The 18,979-nt window shown below is 30.4% G+C and overlaps 1 protein-coding gene across 7 annotated transcripts in view; it reads left to right on the top strand.

Annotated features, from left to right (window-relative positions):
• Positions 1-568: 568 nt before the first annotated feature.
• Positions 569-18,979, top strand: part of LOC130677493 (protein still life, isoform SIF type 1) — a 149,877-nt gene continuing 131,466 nt past the window's right edge. For 4 of the 7 annotated variants that reach the window (XM_057484645.1, XM_057484586.1, XM_057484464.1 and 1 more), the window contains exons 1-2: positions 569-1,002; positions 16,969-17,593. In XM_057484645.1, coding sequence (XP_057340628.1) covers positions 17,427-17,593 — 167 coding nt within the window. In that variant the 5' untranslated portion in view covers positions 569-1,002; positions 16,969-17,426. Of the gene's footprint in view, positions 1,003-3,118; positions 3,210-16,968; positions 17,594-18,979 lie in introns of those variants that run through there. The other 3 variants (XM_057484513.1, XM_057484718.1, XM_057484381.1) reach the window with 3 other exon arrangements.

The raw sequence follows: 18,979 nt of genomic DNA, 5'->3' as shown, positions 1-18,979 counted from the left end.
ATATATATTTCTGATCGTTGTTAGTTGAATCGTATCATATCATATCATATCGCATTTTTTAATCAACAACAACTTGCTGCAGTTGCATAATGTTGATTACTCATTGAAGCTTACTCGAGAATAAACTTGATGTAATAGAATAGAATAACGAGTGAAGAGAATAAAGGATGACGAAGAGGGAAAAGATGACATAGATGACTCGAGATTCACTCACCTCTTCTCTTTTACTTCCAATGTCCTCTACGTTCTCCCTCATACTGTCTTTTTTTCGTGTTACATCTCTGGTAATATCTGCGCTTCTTCCTTCTCTTTCAACCCCTCAATCTACACTCATACAAACATATATACTAACATACATACATCAATATATCTATAGATATATTTTTTTTTCTCGGTAAACGCGGAAGCGCGCAAGTCCCAGATCGATCGTCTATCGTCATGGTTACTTCTCTTCTCTGTAGAGAAACGTATAACTACCTCGTTCTCACGGCAAAACCACCCCCGAAAAAGTACGTCGGGTATCGCATCTGGACCGACGTTACAATCTCGTATTATAACCTTCTAAACTTTACTTTATACTAAAATAATATTTAAAACAACAAACATAATCATTTTTTATTTTATTGTTTTCTTTGTTTTAATATTATAAAGAGGTTTAAATATTTATTTCTAATTAAAATTTAAACAATAATATAAATTAATAGTGATAATAACAATAATAATAATATAAATAATAATAAATGTGCTGTTAGAATTGTGTTAAAATTTAAAACCGTTCAAAAAAAAGGAAAAACCGACGAAGATACGGCGCACGGGCGCATCACAGAAAAGGGATATTGACATTTTTGGATAGGGGCGCTGTTGAGATCCAGGACTGCCCTGATCGTCTCTCTCGCAGTATCCATGGATACGCTCTGGATAAATTCGCGCGAAACCGGCGCGCAAGCGAGTGAACTAACGAATAAAGAGTAAACGGCTAAAGATCAAAAGTGAAGCTTGACGGTGAGTGAGTTTTTATTATTTTATTTTATTAATTATTTTTATTTTCTTTATATACAATTTCATTAAATATCTTACTTTTTAAATTTTATATTAGCTTATTTATTCAACTGAGTGTAATAATTGTGAGTCAAGAGCAGTGTGATTTATTGTCACTTTTTCTTATATAAAAATTTAATTGTGGATTTGTGTCATTAAGTTGCGACGATCACTTACATTGCGTTTCTGATGATGGCTTAGCGCTCCACCCTTGTCCTTATCCCCATTGGCTCGTTCACTTTCTTCTCTTTATCCCTACTCACTATTGCGCTTTTTCTATGTTATTGTACATTAGTATAACGGTATGCCACGGGTTAGATCTCGCGGATGTCGTCGACCGTAAGTTTTCAATTCAATTTCATCTATTTTATTGTGCTCAGAAAGTTATCAATATCACGGTACTCTATCTTAATGTTTATTATTATTATTTTATTTTTTTTTTTTTAATTTTACAAATAAGTAAATGAAACTTTTGTATTTCGTGTTTATGTATATGAGAGACCCAAGTCGTAGAATGAAATTTTTCATTTGAATGATAAACTTTTTTTTTTTTTTTCATACAGATTTTTTTTTGTAAACTGTATTTTTGCGTCAGTGCTCTTTAGTACCCTCACCTCCGTCACTACCTCCCTCTCTTCTTGGGCGTCGTCGCTCGAGTGAATGCGGTGCACCTACGATAGATGCGATTTCGGGAGTCGTTGGCATCCATTTTAACACATATGTTTTACAATAATAAATCTCAATTACATCTATTATTATTTTTATTCACATAATCATGTCAATGACGACCAGTTAATTTTTAAAATTGAGGTAACTGCTACTAATAGCGACCATAAGGTTAAATATCTTTTAAAAAATAATAAATAAAATAAAGTAAATAAATAAAGTAGACATTGATTGATTTTGATGATCTTCTGTGTTTATCTGTGAGTTAACGAACTGATGGAGTCGCGACAGTGTCACAGATGAGGGTTTGATGAGTGTTAAAAAATAAATAGCAAATAAATCAAACGGATAATTAAAATATCTGTCGACTTTAAAAGTCAAATGTTAAAAAAATACTTAATTAAATTTTTTGTTTCTTCGACAGTGCTTTTTAAAACTGATTAAATAAATAAAATAAATAATTAAGTGCGTAAAAAGTTGATGAGGGTCATGCAATATTCACTGACGAAAAGGGCGACAGGTGAACGCATCGGAGCCGAGATCGATATAGCGTTTAGGGAGCTCGTTTCACCCACGCGTACAACCCGAGTGCACCTTCTTCGCCCTGCCCTAGTAATCGGAACCCCGAGGAGAGTCTGGCTGAAAAATAAATAAAAAAAAACAGTAAAGTGCTTTGATCCCACACCCTTACTTCTCGTACGTCTAAAACTCAACTAATGCCAGTTGAGTATTCCTCATCTCGTAGAATTTTTTTTATTTTTGCAGTACTAATGCCGATATATAAAACTTGTTCTATTTCATTTCTTTTTTTTTTTTTTTTACACGGTAATTTTTCTTCATCACTTCAACGTTCTAAGCCAGAATGATCCGCGGTGTACCGCCTTTTTTCATGCCACCACGACCTCGCCCTGTAACAACTCTTCTTTCGCGTCTATTCTCGATATGCCCTAGAGCTATAGCCAAAGCCCCACCCCTTTCTTTTTATTACTATCTCACTCACGAGTTTGTTGATAACGATATTGAAGTGCATTGAGTTACTCGTGTCGATGATTCGGTCAGTTTCCCCAGTGTCTGACTCAGATATCCACTTTATACTTATTTTAATTTATTAAATTAATTTTCATCAATTCAAATTGCTTAAATAATTTTTATTTTAAAATTAATTTCAATATCAATCTCTACCTATTATAAACTCACTTAATAATTCTAATAAGTTATTGAAATCAATTATAAGACCACTTAGATTTTTTACTTGACGTAATATTAAATTCCAAGTTTTCATTGAAATTTTGTTAATTAATCACTTTTAATAAAAAATATTAAGCATTATTCATAAGATATTGATTTGTTTTTTTTTTTTTTTAACTACTATATACTAATTTTTAATGTCATTAATGAATGGTGTTGGCTGTCAAATTTAAAATAGTGGTTAATTATTTTGCAAAATTTGTCGTAAATAATTGATAATAGTGTTATATCGGAAGAAGCTCAGTAACTAGAACACGGTTAGTAAGTAGGTCATTTACCCTAGTCCTGGATTATAAATTTTAACTCTGTAAGCTTTTATTATCAGTATATATTTGCTTTTTGTTTAAAATTATAAATATTGTTCGTTTAATTAATTAAATATTGTTTCATTATTATATAATTATTATTATAATTATAATAATAATAATAATAATAATAATAATAATAATAATAATAATAATAATAATAATAATAATAATAATAATAATAATAATAATTATTATTATTATTATTATTATTATTATTATTATTATTATTATTATTATTATTATTATTATTATTATTATTATTATTATTATTATTATTTAAATGAAGAAACAACGGCTTTACTGATCTGCTTAATTGATATCATTTTCTTATTTTTGCGGGTAACGTTTCGTTAATGTTTAATTAACATCATCAGACGCATATCTTTTATCTATATAATTATCTATATAATTGGTTACATAAAAAATTTAGTTCAATTATAATATAAATTATGTATAGAATATATTTAAAATTAGGTATACAATCATTATTTTAAAGTCATTTAAAGCTATTATAAATTAAATCAAATTACATAATTTTGTTGAAGTCAATAATAATAATAATTTAACAATTATTTACAAGAATTATAATATATATTAGGCTATTTAGGTTATTTTGGTAAAGTTTCGATTTAGAATAAGTTGTTATAAATATTATTAATTTTGCTTTCAATATTTTCATAAATCGACAAATTTTTTTATCCATCACTTTATTTACTTAGTAATTATTAAAATATTGTCTTTTTAATCTTTTAATATCAATTTATTACTTTAATCTCTTCTACCCGACTAGAAATTTTTGTGTGAGACCTATTGAGTCCTTATGGGATTGCCCTATTGGGACCGCACAAAGAGATGTAACGCAAAGACCTATTGGGCCCTTATTGGGCAGTCCCAGCTATGCCCCAATAGGGAAATCCCCAAGATATCCCACTAGCGCATTCCTATTTAAAAAAAATCTGTCTATCGGTTGATCCTGCGGGCCAGCCCCAAAACTTCTCACTGTTTCCGAGCTCGAGGAGCTCGAAAACATTGTTGTGCATGCATTTTCAAGCTCTTAGAGCTCATAAATACTTTTGAATGCCATTTTTCTGAAAAAAACCGTTTTTACAATTAGAATATTTATAAAAAATTAAATATAAACCGAAATTATTAAATTTTGAAATTTATAATTAAAATGAACTAAGACATTAACTAGAAATTCATTTAAAATTAACTTGTTTTGATGAGAAAAAAATGTGAAAGAAAATTCAGATTGACATATTATTTAAAATTTTTTTCTAATATAAATTAAACAGAAGTAATTAAGAACCAATTACAATTAGAAATGCAATTAAACTTTTAATTGAAATTCATTCGGATTAATTATAAAATAATGTTGTCGGTAATGTAAAAGATATTCCCGAGTCAAAATTTGAAATGTGGATTTGCCCTCCATATTCTAAATTACGTCATTGAGGCTGAAATCATGGTTATATGAGGGTATTGAGGGTAAAATCACATTCGATCAATAAGGCAAGCTATTGAGCAGAACTGTAAATCAGACCTAACTTTGGGAGCTTTATCCGCTTTTACCAAATCTAGGGTGAATTTACAGTCGGCAGGAATGTAAAATACCCTCCAAAACCTACTTTTGAATTGTGGAAGAGATCCTTATCGGATCTTCGTTGGTAGGTAAGGCCATCGAAGGGAACACCAACTATAAGATTAAAATGGCTGCCATAGTCGCGAATTTTTAAATAAAAAACGTTACAAATATTTGGAAATTAATTTATAGTATAAAGATAAAACAAGTATAAACAATCACGCTAGCAAAAGATAAAAAAAAATTGATGTCAGAATCGATTCTAACATCAATTTGTATTTCAATGGAAATTGGTGATCGTATGTTTATTATAACTGATGTGCCAATTAATACTGAAGAGCTTGAATAAATTAATTGTATTAAAATATATTAACAATAAATAATGCATATTTTAACTAAGCCATCGTTCTAGATATCTATTTATTTTAATTTATCAAAAGTTATTAAATCAAACAAAATAAATTTGATGAGTCAATTACTTTACTCTAATTGATGAGTTAATTACTTTTTCTAAAAAGTCAACGTATATTCATAATTTTTATCTGAACATAATTTTTTTTTGATTTGTAAAAGTGTGGTCAATAGTTTATTTAGACCATAGTAGACATATTTTTTTCTTTTTTTCGAACTTTGGAAACACTTAAACTATTAATTAAAAATAGTTATTATTAAGAAAATATTTGAATATCGATTGGATAAAATAAATATTCATTTAATTGAAATTTCAAAACCGTCAGGATAAAATAAACATATATAAGAAAAAATTTGGGACTTAGAAAAATTCAATGGATTTTAAAGAATTGAAAAATTTTTTAAGTCCAGAATAATTTTACAATTTTATTTTGGACTTAGAAAAATTTAATGACAAAAGTTGAAAAATTTATAAGTCCAACAAAATGCTGTCTTAAATTAAATTTTAGGCAATGGAGGATAGAATTACAGTTCTAAAATTACTTTGGAAGTATGATTTTACCCTCCCAATGCTACTTTGAGGGCAGGGAGATCAAAATTACAGTCCAACTGTGAGAGACAGGCTTGTTAACACAAGAATTGAGGGTATCTAGGCTAAAACCACATTTCAGATTTTGACTTGGGTGTGAAGCTCGCTATCACTGCAGTGGGGGAATTTGTTTTTTGAAAAATTGGGAGATTGTGAATAACTGACTGAATTTTGAATTTTTGGGACCAAAAATTTAATTTTGTATTGATTATATATCCACAAATATATCTTTAAAACGTTAAAACATTCCATGCGGTAGTTTTCTTCAAAAAAAATTCCCAAAAATCATCTTTTTATCAAACGGTCACACTAGTGGTTCCCTTTGATTGAATTTTTTCTGGTAGTTTAAAAAAAAAAAATTTTTTTTTTTCTGTGTAGTTTAATAATTCACAATTTATGAATTTAAAATCAAGGTTATACTATATAAATGTGAGATAAATTTCTATGACATTTGACATATAATTTTGTGGATATTTAACGGTTGTTCTACTTACTTGTCTGTTGAATAATAAAATATGAAGAGTCATTACGTAGTAGATAGGTACATAATACGACAGTCTGGCTTAGTAGTCAGGTCAATGATGTCTAGTATAGTCCATCTAGTGCTATCACACCGAGTATCTTATATATTACTGATATATACCGTCTCAAAATTTTAGTGAAATTAATTAGTGTTAATGCAGACGACTCTCTCTATTTGATAATACTTTCGTTGCTCAAGTCATTTCAAATATTTTTATTATGTGCATTATTAATATTATTATTTTTATATGTCCATACTATTCTTTTGTAGAGAAAACTGAGCATGTTAGTATCCGTGATGAAATAGAATACCGAATGATATTTTTTAGATTTTTTTTTATGTAGATTTTTCTAAAATCTAGCTATTGTATTTGTCCTCATGGTCGATTTTTCAATGAATTTTGTCACAACCTATCATAAACGGTTGAGTAGGTTTCAAAAATACCATTCGTTAAAAATTTTATATATGTATGTAGGGGAGGGTGGGGCACGACGGCCCCCTCAAGTCGATAATAATTTTTTAAGGCTTTTAATCTCTAGGTCAACCTAATTTGGTCCTACTTTAAGCAAATCCATTAAGGATTTACCAAAACTTAATACAAAATTTTTTTTTCTCTGGGGCACGACGGCTCCCTTCCAAAAGAAGCTTGTAAAAAATTTTTGTTTCTTTTTTTTATTAAAAAAAAAAGACTTTAAGGACAAACATACTATTTCCGCACCTTCATAATCCCATGGACTTCAAATTTATTATAAAAAATTGTTATTTAGCTAATATAACTAGTTTTATTGAAATTTTTATTTTTTTGATCCGAACACAATATAATCTACTGGCCTAAAAGAGCTTAAATCAATAAATTTTTCAAATTCATTTTAGCTACCAGGGAAAAAATTTCACTATAATGAAATTTCATGAAATTTCATGCTGAAAATGGCCTGATAAAATTTCATCAAAATTCATGAAATTTTATGAAATTTCATAAAATTCTATAAAAATTCATAGTTTCATAAAATCTTGCTGAAAATGGCCTTATAAAATTTCATGAAATTTCATAAAATTCTACAGTCACTATTAATTTTTCGAAAAAAATTTTAGATCATGAAAAAAAAATTGCAATTAGATCTTACACATTGATCTAATGGATGAAGGCATTACTGAGACAGACTAATTATATTTTTTATTGACGAAAAAATCCTGGCGACTGCTGGGCTCGAACCTACGTCCTTTCGATTTGAAGTCCTTGCTGCTACCCGGGAAAAAATGATCAGACCTGATCAGACATGAAAAATGACCATGTCTGACCAGGCCTGATCAGGCATGTTCAGGTTTGATCAGGTATGTTCATGTCTGTTCATGCCCACCCGGGTAAAAAAATTATATATAAAAAATGGCCCTATATAATTATATATAATTATGTATAACTATATTCAATTATACATGTATATAATTATTGCTATAAAAATAAAAATTCGAGCGTGTGCAGGATTTGAACCGTGGACCTTGCACTCGAAAGTGTAACTCGCTACCCACTGACCTAAGAGATTTAGTTGAAAAGTAAGTTTCGTATGAACTTCAAGTAATAAAAATCTTATACGTGATAGATTCTTGGTCAACAAAATTTTAGATCTATGAGCAGACATGAACAGCCATGAACAGACATGAACATATATGACCAGGCATGAACAGGCATGGACAGGTATGATCAGGCCTGAGCGTATTTAACGCTTCAGACATGAACAGGCATAAACAGACATGACCAGGCATGGACAGGTATGATCAGGCATGAGCGTATTTAACGCTTCAGACATGAACAGGCATGGACAGGTATGAACAGGCATGATCAGACCTGACTGTATTTAACGCTTCAGACATGAACAGGCATGATCAGGCCTGAGTGTATTCAACGCTTCAGACATGAACAGACATGAACAGGCATGGGCAGGTATAATCAGGCCTGATCATGTCTAATTTCAGGCCTAATCATACATGAACAGGCATGGTCAGGTCTGATCATTTTTTCCCGGGTATCCACTGCGCCGAGCCACGTACGTGAATCGCAAATGTATAAATAGTATATTTATCGAGATATGGAGTTTTTAACTTTAATACGAAATTTTACATAATTTCATGAAATTTTATATCATTTTGGAGGAACTGATAATTTCATAATGAGGTATATAACATATCGCGTTACAGATGCCATAAGGGCGTATAAACACTTTTTTTTCAGGAATTGACATAATTATGTTCTAAAAGTATAATACTAAAAAAAAAACTTTTTTTAACATTTCGTTTTTTTTCGTACTTGAAAAAAAATTTTTTTTTGTTTCGAAATTTAAATTTTTACTCAACTAACCAAAAAAATCTTCCTAAATTCGAACGTTACTTTTAGGTCACAATTACCATGGTTCCGGACACTAAATTTTTTTCGTCTCTATTATACTTATAGAACATGATTACGTCAATTTCCGAAAAATAAAATTTTTTATGCGCCCTTATGGCTTATCAGCGGTATATTTTGCAGGTATACGCCCTTATGGCATCTGTAACGCGATATAATAACACGGAAAAGAATATTTTCGTGAAATTTTATAAATCTGAAAAAATTTCATGAAATTATATTGAAAACCATAAGATAATTTTCATAAGATTTTATGAAATTTCATGAAATTTTGTAAAAGGACCCATATGAAAAAACAATATATGGTTAAAATATGTAAAATCATATATGTTTGCAACAAAAAAATATATGATATATCATATTGTATATTATAAAAAATCATATAGAAATTTTCGCCGATTTAATATAAAATTATATACATAATAAATATATGTATTCCATATATGTAACTTATATGTTTTTTATATTAAGCTATATATACATTTACATTCACCTTATAATATATTGTATTGATATATTTCCTTTTATATTCAAAAAATATAAAATTTTTATATGAAATGAAGTATAAGGTAGCATATAATTTATATTATATATGGCACCATATATTTTTTTTTGTTATATTTAAGCATATATTTTATTCGGTGTATGTATATGTATATGGGTATATATATTCGCATCAAATTAACTAATTTTGAAAATTTTCACTGCAATTTAAAGAGTATATTAAAATTTAGATATAATCTAATTGGAGTTAGTCATACGAATAAGAAAGTTTTTTTTTCCATACACAATACAAAATATATGTTTTATATACGATCAGAATATATTTTTCGTATATGATAGAAATACATATTTTTATGAATGATCAAAATATACACGGAGAGAAATGTATCGTAAATACTCCTATTGCGATAAAAAAGTTAAGTAAATATTACTTTGCTATCTAGTACTAAGTCCACGAAAAAAATAAGCATCTGAAATTTTACTATATTGTATGGTGAGATTTACGTTACGGATAGGAAGAGCTCCGGTGTTGTCAAGAGATTATTTTCAAGTAAAGTTTATTTTGCTTTATGTAGATTTACCTTCCCTGTATGAGAGTAGTTTACTAAACAGCACGGTAAGAATTATTGTGCTGAGTAGCTGCTATCTCTCTGCAGTGACGCCAGCGCTGCTAAGTAGTCATAAGTCGTAGCTATGGCGGTGGATTACTCAAGACAATTCTTCGACGATACCCCCCACTTTTTGAAAATTTTTAATGATCATAAATTTTTATAACTATTTTAGAAACTTCATTTATTAATTAAAAAAAAAATTCGAGCAATAATTTAAAAAATCAAAACGTAATTATAAATTCGCCGGGACATGTATTTTGAAAAAATTATTTATAGTTTTTTTACGTTATCTGTTTAACAAAATTCGTTAAATAAATTTCGGTAAAATCTTCATGTCAAGATAATAAGTCGAAGTGTCAAATTTTTAAGGCTACAATGTTTTTATTAAATTTCGTGAAACAGGTGATAGGAAATAATTATGAGTTATTTTTTTAAATCTATATATCCTGACGAGATTGTAAATATCTTGCCTTTTTTTTTAATTAATGTTTTAATTTCTTAATTAAAATTAATACAGTTATTAGGTTACGAGTATTATGATTTATTACTCAATAAAATAAAACTTACAACTTATCACAACAGACACAGATACTTTTTTAAATGTTCATATACTCTAGAGCAGCACAGTAATATTTACTGTGCTCGTACAGATATTTTCACAGTACATGCGAAGCGCCATCAAACACAAATTTTCATTACTATACCGCATAGGAATTATTACTAGGTTGTTTAAGGTACATCACCAATACTGTTTTCATCGCAATAGGAATATTTACGGTACATTTCTCTCCGTGTATGTCTGACGGTCCGATGTCTCCTTTGAACAAAGGTTTCTGAACTTGTAATACATATTTATATATGCTATCCCCACCAACTTTTAATTTTATCTATCTTTTTCGGAAAAATTACAAGCCATTTAGTAATTTTTAGTTGCTGTACAATACTTAATACTACGCTATTCATCTGGTTTACAAAAATTACTCAACAAATTGTAATTTTTGTATACTGTAGGGTATTTAATGCATATTTTTAGTTAATGTTTATATTTTTACAGAGTAAAAATCGTTGAATCGTATTGTCAAATGTATTGATAAACGTTTTGTAATAATTTAATATTTTTTTTATAAAATTTGCTGTTCGATTAATAAAGAATACAAATAAATTAGTAATAGAAGTAATAATTTAGCAATTTTTCAGATAAAAGTATAGTATTAATGACTGTTTTACGAGTTTTACTGTACATTTGGTAATATATAGTAAAAGTAATGCATTCATTGAATGGATTAGTATTTCTTACTTAAATGTATTAAATATTCAAATATTTTCGAGACACGTTTTTTCCGTGTAGTAATTTTTGTCCGACGATATTTTTTAAACAAATCAACCGATTTACACGTGCTTTGATAACTTAGAAAGTATTTGACCGATAGACTTTAAAATTGAAACAGTTCTGTCTTGATGAAACCGTTCGATTGTCGGAAAGTATAGAGTCAAATGAGTCGATTCGTTTCAAAGATATCAGTGGAAGAAAAAATTTTACTCCCACACATGCACACGGACATCCATCCGTAAATAGCCAGAATAGCTTTTTAGGACCATTGAAACCTCAAATTTGTTGAAAACCTGATTGCCAAAAATCAGACCGATACCAATAACTTACCGTTTTTTGAAAATTTCCAATCTTCGTAGCGAGAACTTTTTAAAAAAAAATAATGAACCTTAGTTTGTTCTATGATTAAAATTTTTTTTTCCATCGCTTCGAGCGAACAAAAATAAATATAAAAATAAAAGTTGTAAAAAAGTGACTGACAAGTCGTTAGATGTTCTACTTTATCCTGAAACATCCGGTTGATTCAATTAAAATCTTGAACGGAAATTTACCTTTTTAGCTCTCGCTACGGAGGGTTATTATTGTTATTATCATGTAATTACGCTGTTGTAGATTAGAAATATTCAAATTTCGTTCCGTTAAATGTTAATTGTAAATAACATATAATTACAATTGTATTTCATTTTGAAGTAAAGTTAATTTTTTTTTTCATTTTTTAATCCATATTCAAAGAAAACATTTATTTGTTATAATAAAAAATTTGTAAATTTATTTTCAAAATTATTCATAATACATATTCGATAAAATAAATTCAATTCTAATTTGTTTGATCTATAAAATAAAATTTTATATTGTAAATAAATTGTTTGTTAAAATCATAAATAAAAAAAAGTTCAAATGAATACTTTTATTTATTTGATTTTAATTTTACTGCGATAAAATAAAAAAAAATTACGGTATAAATTGAATCACACGACACTTAAATAGATCTATATAGCATTAAATTTATTTATAGAAACATGTATTGGTCAATAGAAGCCCCAAATGTGAAAAATCAATCGTAATGTTTTAGTGTTTTCATTCATCTTCAATTTAACCTGGCTTCATTCGAAAAAAAAGAAAAGAAAAAATTCATCATTTATATAATAAATTACAGCATTATCTCTTATAAATAATTTCTAACAAAACTAAACATTTTATTTACTTTTTTAAGTAATCATCAAATCAAAAGAACTAGTCAACAAACTATTAACTTTACAGAGTAGCTACAAAGAAATGATTTCAAAATTCCCTAATATTTCCTGGTTTTCTAGTAAAGTTTTACACATTTTTTCCTGATTCAGAAATTTTATTCGTATCATTAACTTATTCAAAGTTTTGATTACATTTGCAATGTCAATAATTAAATTTGATTTTTAAATCATGCGAGAAAGCAAAAAAAAGTCAATAAAATCAATTAACATGGCCTACTTTTGATTATTCGATGTTAAAAATATATGAGTTAAAATATTTAATAAGAAATTTTATGATTAAAATAATATCATTATACACTAGACACAGAAATTAAGGGATATTAAAAAAATTCCAAATCTCTAAGTGATTTTTAACAGGCTGTAACTTGAAAGAAAATGGGCGTGCATCAAAAACAAAAAAAATAAATTATCGTTTCAAGTGTCTAGTTTTCTGATCGGATTTTGAAATTTTTTTACTATGCACGCTTCCGGGATAATCAAAAATCTGTCATAATTATCGAAAAAAATTTATTGAAGCCTGTAAACCGTTTTAAAGGTGAGTAAAAATTAGATTTCATCTAATTCCCAGACAGAAAAGCACACCGGGCCCAGGCTTGGTTCAACTATGTAGAACTCTGGGCCAAACTTGTAAGCTAGCCTTGTTCCAGCCTTGGTAGAAGTCTGAAATGATAACATCATGCCAAGCCTGGTTGCCAGACTTGGCCCATGCATCGATCAAACAAATAAATTTAATTAAGAAAAAATTTTATTATTATAATCTTAATAGAGTTTGTGATCATTAACACACTGAGAGAAAAATCAAGTAAATATAACTATAAAACGACAGTTAAATAGCCCTTCAACTATTTTTTCGGAGTTACTACAACACCAATACATAGTTATTATAAATATTTTTTAGTTCAATTAACTATATAAATAGTTAATGTAACTGATTTTTAAACTTGTATCCAATTAGGAATTTTTAATTTGTTAAACTGAACTTAGGTAGTTAATTCATCTTTAACTTTATAACTTTTAACTTTAAGTTAACGTTAAGGCGGCAATCGAAAGAGCTTGTTGGCCATCAACTTTTCTGAAAATTTCAGATCATTTGATCAAGTAGACTCGAAAATATTGGCGAATTACGGAAAAAACATTTTTTTTTTTTTAGTTTTTTATCGATTTCTCAAATACGACTTGAACGATCGACTTCAAAATCTAATCAGCTCTAGAACTCAATAAAACACATCGATTGCCGCCTCAACCATCAAAATCGGTTGATTCGTTCGTGAGATATCGCGGGAGAAAGAAATGACAAAAAACGGTTTTTTGCGAATATCTTTGAAACGACACAACCAAACATTTTCAAAATTTGATCAGCTCTAGAATTCAATAAACCACGTCGATTGCCGCCTTAACCATCAAAATCGGTCAATTCGTTCGTGAGATATGAGAAAGAAATGCTAAAAACGGTTTTTTTCGAAAACAATGGGATACAAAAGTATTTTCGAGCTCGAAGAGCTCGAAAATGTATTCACAACAATGTTTTCGAGCTCAAGGAGCAGGAAGTTTTGGGGCTGGCCCGCAGGGTCAACCGATAGACAGATTTTTGAATTACACGCACACAAAATTAGTGAAAAAAGGGCGTAATAATAAAATAAGTGAAAAAATGTCGGCGTATAAATTGTCGGTATGCATATTGTCGCGTGGATCAATCGTCTGAGGATCAATCGTCGCAAGGATCAATTGTCGGGGATCAATTGTCTTTGGATCAACGGTCAGGTAACCGGACTGGTCAATTGAGTATTGGCTGAACCTTGCCCAAAGACTGGCAAACCCAGACTTGTCAATTAAATGTCTGTTGAATCTTGGCCTGAGACTGGCAAGCCAACACTCGTCAATTTAATGTTTGCTGAATCTTGGCCCAAGATTGGCAAACCAAGGCTCGTTACTTAAGTATTGGCTAAATCTTGGCCAAAGACTGGCAAACTGAGGCTCGTCACTTGAACGTTGGTCGGATCTCGGACCAACCAATGGAGGCCGAGCCTGGGTAGCCCAGTATTGTGCCGAGACCGGCCCCGTTGTCAATATTTTTTTACTACAAGGGTAACGATTGTCGAAAAATTCGGCTCAGGGTGGCGGATCGGGGAAAGGTCAGGCATTTAAGATTACGATTAAATAATTGATCAAATTTAAAAAAAAAAATAATTAGTCGTATATTGAACGAAACAAAATAAAAATGATCGGTATCACATATAAAATAATCGGTTACCAAACAAAATATAATTTGCCAGTTTCGGCTTGACTCGATATAAACTCAATTATTCTCAGAAGTCGTACTTGATCCAAACACAAAGTCAGTTCGTTATTCGAAAAAAAAAAATCTATTTATCGGTTGACCCTGCGGGCCAGCCCTAGAACTTCCCGCTGTTTTTGAACTCGAGGAGCTCGAAAACATTGTTGTGAATACGTTTTCGAGCGCTTCGAGCTCAAAAATACTTTTATATGCCATTGTTTTCGAAAAAAAAACGTTTTTGAGCATTTTTTTCTCCCACGATATCTCGCGACCGAATTAACTGATTTTAATGGTTAAGGCGGCAATCGACGTGTTTTATTAAGTTCTCGAGCTGATCAGATTTTAGATTTGTTTGGTTGAGTTATTTCAAAGATATTCGCAAATAACTGTTTTTTACCATTTCTTTCTCCAACGATATCTCTCGAACAAATTAACCGATTGTGATGGTTGAGGTCATATTCGAAGCGGTTTATAAAGTTCTAGAGCTGAATAGATGTTAAAGTCGATCGTTCAACTCGTTTCTGAGAAATCAATAAAAAACTAAAAAAAAAATTTTTTTTTCTTGTAACTCGCCAATATTTTCGAGTGAGTCTACTTAACCAAACGATCTGAAATTTTCAGGAAATTTTCGTGAGGCAAAACGAACATTGGCATGCCGAAAAAATTCCAGATTCGATTGTGATCACGAAACTCTGTGGCATTGCCGAAGTACGGCATACTGTTGGAATTCCTGACTGGTAGGTAGCAATGGCTATCTAAGGTTTGCCGAAGTTTGGTATGCCAAAGTCAGATGAAACTAGGAACGTCTGTGGCAAGTCGCACTCAGGCCTAACATTGAAATTCCTGGCTGGTAGGTAGCAATGGTAACCTAAAGTTTGCCAATTTTTGGTAAGCCAAAGTCAGATGAAACTAGGAACGTCTGTGGTAAGGTCGGACTCAGTCCTCATATTTGAATTCCTGACTGGTAGGTAGAAATGGTAACTAGACTATATATATCCCGACTGGAATTCCAGTACGGCATGCCGAAATACCGATTAGGGACGAATGAGGCTTTCCGAAATACGGCAAGCCTAATTTGAACCTTGTCCGTTCCTTATGAGCAAAGTTGAAACTCAATATACCAACACTTTTCCAAACTTGGTTGTTATTAAGAGTTTTTGGTTGGGCGTAAATTCAGTGTATCTTTGGAATTCCTGACTAAAACGCAATGAAGATGACTAAAGGCTTGCCAAAGCTAGGTATGTCAAATTTGGCTGTTATTTGGAAAATCTTCGTCATCGCCTAAGTTAGGTATATCTTTGGAATTCCTGGCTGGTACCAAATAATATTTAAATAGCATAAATTAACTTAGGAGCCACAATCGGTAGTGTAGCGTAGTCGTTAAAGCGTCGGTCTTTCGTGCGTAGGGTCCCGGGTTCGAATCCCACGATATCGGTCCTTGATAAGTTTCGCGTTTTTCCTTGAATTTCAAATTTTTAATTTGATTGGACATTAAAATAACATTAAATTAGCATATCTGATGATAACTGCCGTGCAAAAATAATTTTAAACAATGAAAAAAAAAAAAATTTTTTTTTTATTTCAATTTAGTTAAGCAGCACAATTATATGATCGTTACAGTCATACATGACCATATATTGCCGATTTCCATGTTTAAGCATAGGGTTTGTCTACGATGCGAGCCTTATGCGGTTGCCTCATTTGGCGCAAACTCGGTTTAAGCTACCACCAGCAAGTATGGTTTCCAAACCGCTGCCTAAGAAGGAAGCCAAATTAGGCAGGGCCTCGCAACTGCGTTACTTTCGGGATCTCGACCTAGTTTGGTTGCCTCATTTGGCGCAAGTCTGGAATTTGGCATGCCTTATTCGGATCTAATCCCTGCCTAACTAAAATTTCTAGTGTAATAAATCAAATTATTCAAACGTCGGAATCAAAATTGTTCTTTTGGTCGGAGTCGAATTGTTCAAAAATACCGATACGCAGCCGTTCAGTACGAAGTCTATCCCGGATCTCTCATCTCAATACATCCCGACATCCGTTGGATCGATTGCTCGGTTGAAATCGAAATTTTGATCATATAGATTTCACTAAAATTTTCTCACCGGGTAACTTTATTATATTCAAATAGTTTAAAACCACGGGTCAATGTCAAATTTTTCATCATGTTACAACATATATATATAAAATATGTATATATACATACCATCTATATATCTGTGTTTATGTCCACAGCGATCATGCCACGGGGAAGCTGATAATTACGGTCGCCAACAATGATGTGACAATAAAGATACCTCCGTATGTTCTCGATCGGGAATTATAAACCGATCATCTGTGCTACTCAGTGCTTCCGTAAACAAAAACAAAAAAAAAATATCAACGTCAACAAGTTAATAAATAAATGGATTTATAATCTCCATAAAAATATCGCTCATTAAATTTATCGGTCTGGTAAAATTAGTGCCAAAAAAAAATAGCAAAGAAGAAAAAGAGGAATAAATAAATGAATAAAAATAAGAATAAGAATAAAAATTGATTACAAATAAACATATAAATTAAAAGCCAAATAAAATTGTGTCAAAGAGAGGGAGAGAAAAGACATCGAGAGATGAAAGACTAACCAGTCGATTTTAAAAAAGATAAAATAAAGAGGCCAAAAAATATAATACAAATAATATTGATAATATAAAATGGGCAATAAATTATCAGCGTGCAGTTGTGCGCCTTTAAAAAGGGGCTATCGTGATGAAGACTCACCATGGCAGACAGGTGGAAGAGGTGGATTGGGAGGAAGCGGTAGCCAAAGGGGTGATTCTACCCACTTGCTCAGGTGCGGAAGCGTAATAGAGAGGAAGAGGTGCGCATACCATACCATTAAACCATTTCCATTTAATCACTTTCTGTCAACATTCTCTTTGTGCCATCAGCATACAACTCTTTCAATAAAATAAATTGATTTACTGATGTATAATATTTATGACACGTGGTTGCTTTCACGTTCTTAACCATATATACACACATATATATATATATGGGGCATTCCACGCCAAATCGACCACTTTTGAACCCGACCCCTTTAGATTTGGCTGAAAATTGTTTCTCTTTTTCTACCCCATCAAAAACGCTACTCATAATTGTTTCAAATTTTTTCACCCAACCAAAAGAAAGTTATAAATTTTTGAAAAAAATGGCTTATTTTATTTTAAATAGCTATAACTTTTTCAAAATCCCACTGATTGGGACGTTTTTTTTTTCAAAATTTTTTTTTTTAAATGTACTTTTCAAAAAAAAATACAAAAAAATTATTGCAACCTATCTTCACTTTTTTTTTTTGTAGGTTTTTGGAAAAAATAAAAAATTTTTCGATGTATACCATTTTTGATTTTTTTTTTTTCATATAAAACTTTGTCATTTTCTGCAAATCCTCAAATTTTTTCAGAGTGATGTTATTTCGATTTATATTTTTTATTCCCAATTGAAAAACAAAATTTTTTTAACTAGCCTTATTTCTCAAAACACCATGCTTAAAATTTTTGAGAGTGCTCCGAGAACTTTGAAATTTGGAAAAAAAAAATAAAAGCAATCATTTTAAATGGTAATCATCGAAATAATTTGAATTTTGTTAGAAAAATCAAGTTAAAAAATAGAAGGACCTTCTGAATAATTTTTTTGGATTTTTTTCTGAAAACTACATTCAAAAACGAAGTAAATTAAAAAAAAAGTTTTCGTTTGGTCCATTTTTGGACAGATGCTGGGTTCAAAAATGGTCGATTTGGCGTGGAATGCCTCATCTATATATGGGTCAATCCATGTCAATTCAACGACATTGCGACAGTGACCCTCTTCGATTTTTTTGATTTTTTAGTGTTTTCATACATGTAGAAAGAAGTCTCCAGCTAAATTTTTTGCTCTTTATCTTCACCCATTCGTGAGTCATTATTTTTGCTTAAAAAGGATATAACTTTGACTATAGTTATGATAATCTCACATCATGGGGGGTCAATTTTTTCTAATTTCAATGCTCTTTCTGAAAACAAATTCAAAATCAGAAACAAAAAATTGTTTTATGCTTTCCCGGGTCAAAAATAAAACTTGATTTAGACTTAGTTTACCAAGTCGAAATTTAGAGCCGTTTTTCACAAGACAAACTCGACTTTTTTTACGGAGGTATGAAATATATTAAGTTTTTGCCTTGGTTTAGACTTAACTGGCTTACTTAGTCACGATTTAAGACGAAAAAGTT

This window comes from Microplitis mediator, chromosome 1 (genome assembly GCF_029852145.1).
Source record: "Microplitis mediator isolate UGA2020A chromosome 1, iyMicMedi2.1, whole genome shotgun sequence".
Classification (NCBI taxonomy): Eukaryota; Metazoa; Arthropoda; class Insecta; order Hymenoptera; family Braconidae; genus Microplitis; species Microplitis mediator.
This window is presented reverse-complemented; position numbering and strand designations above follow the sequence as displayed.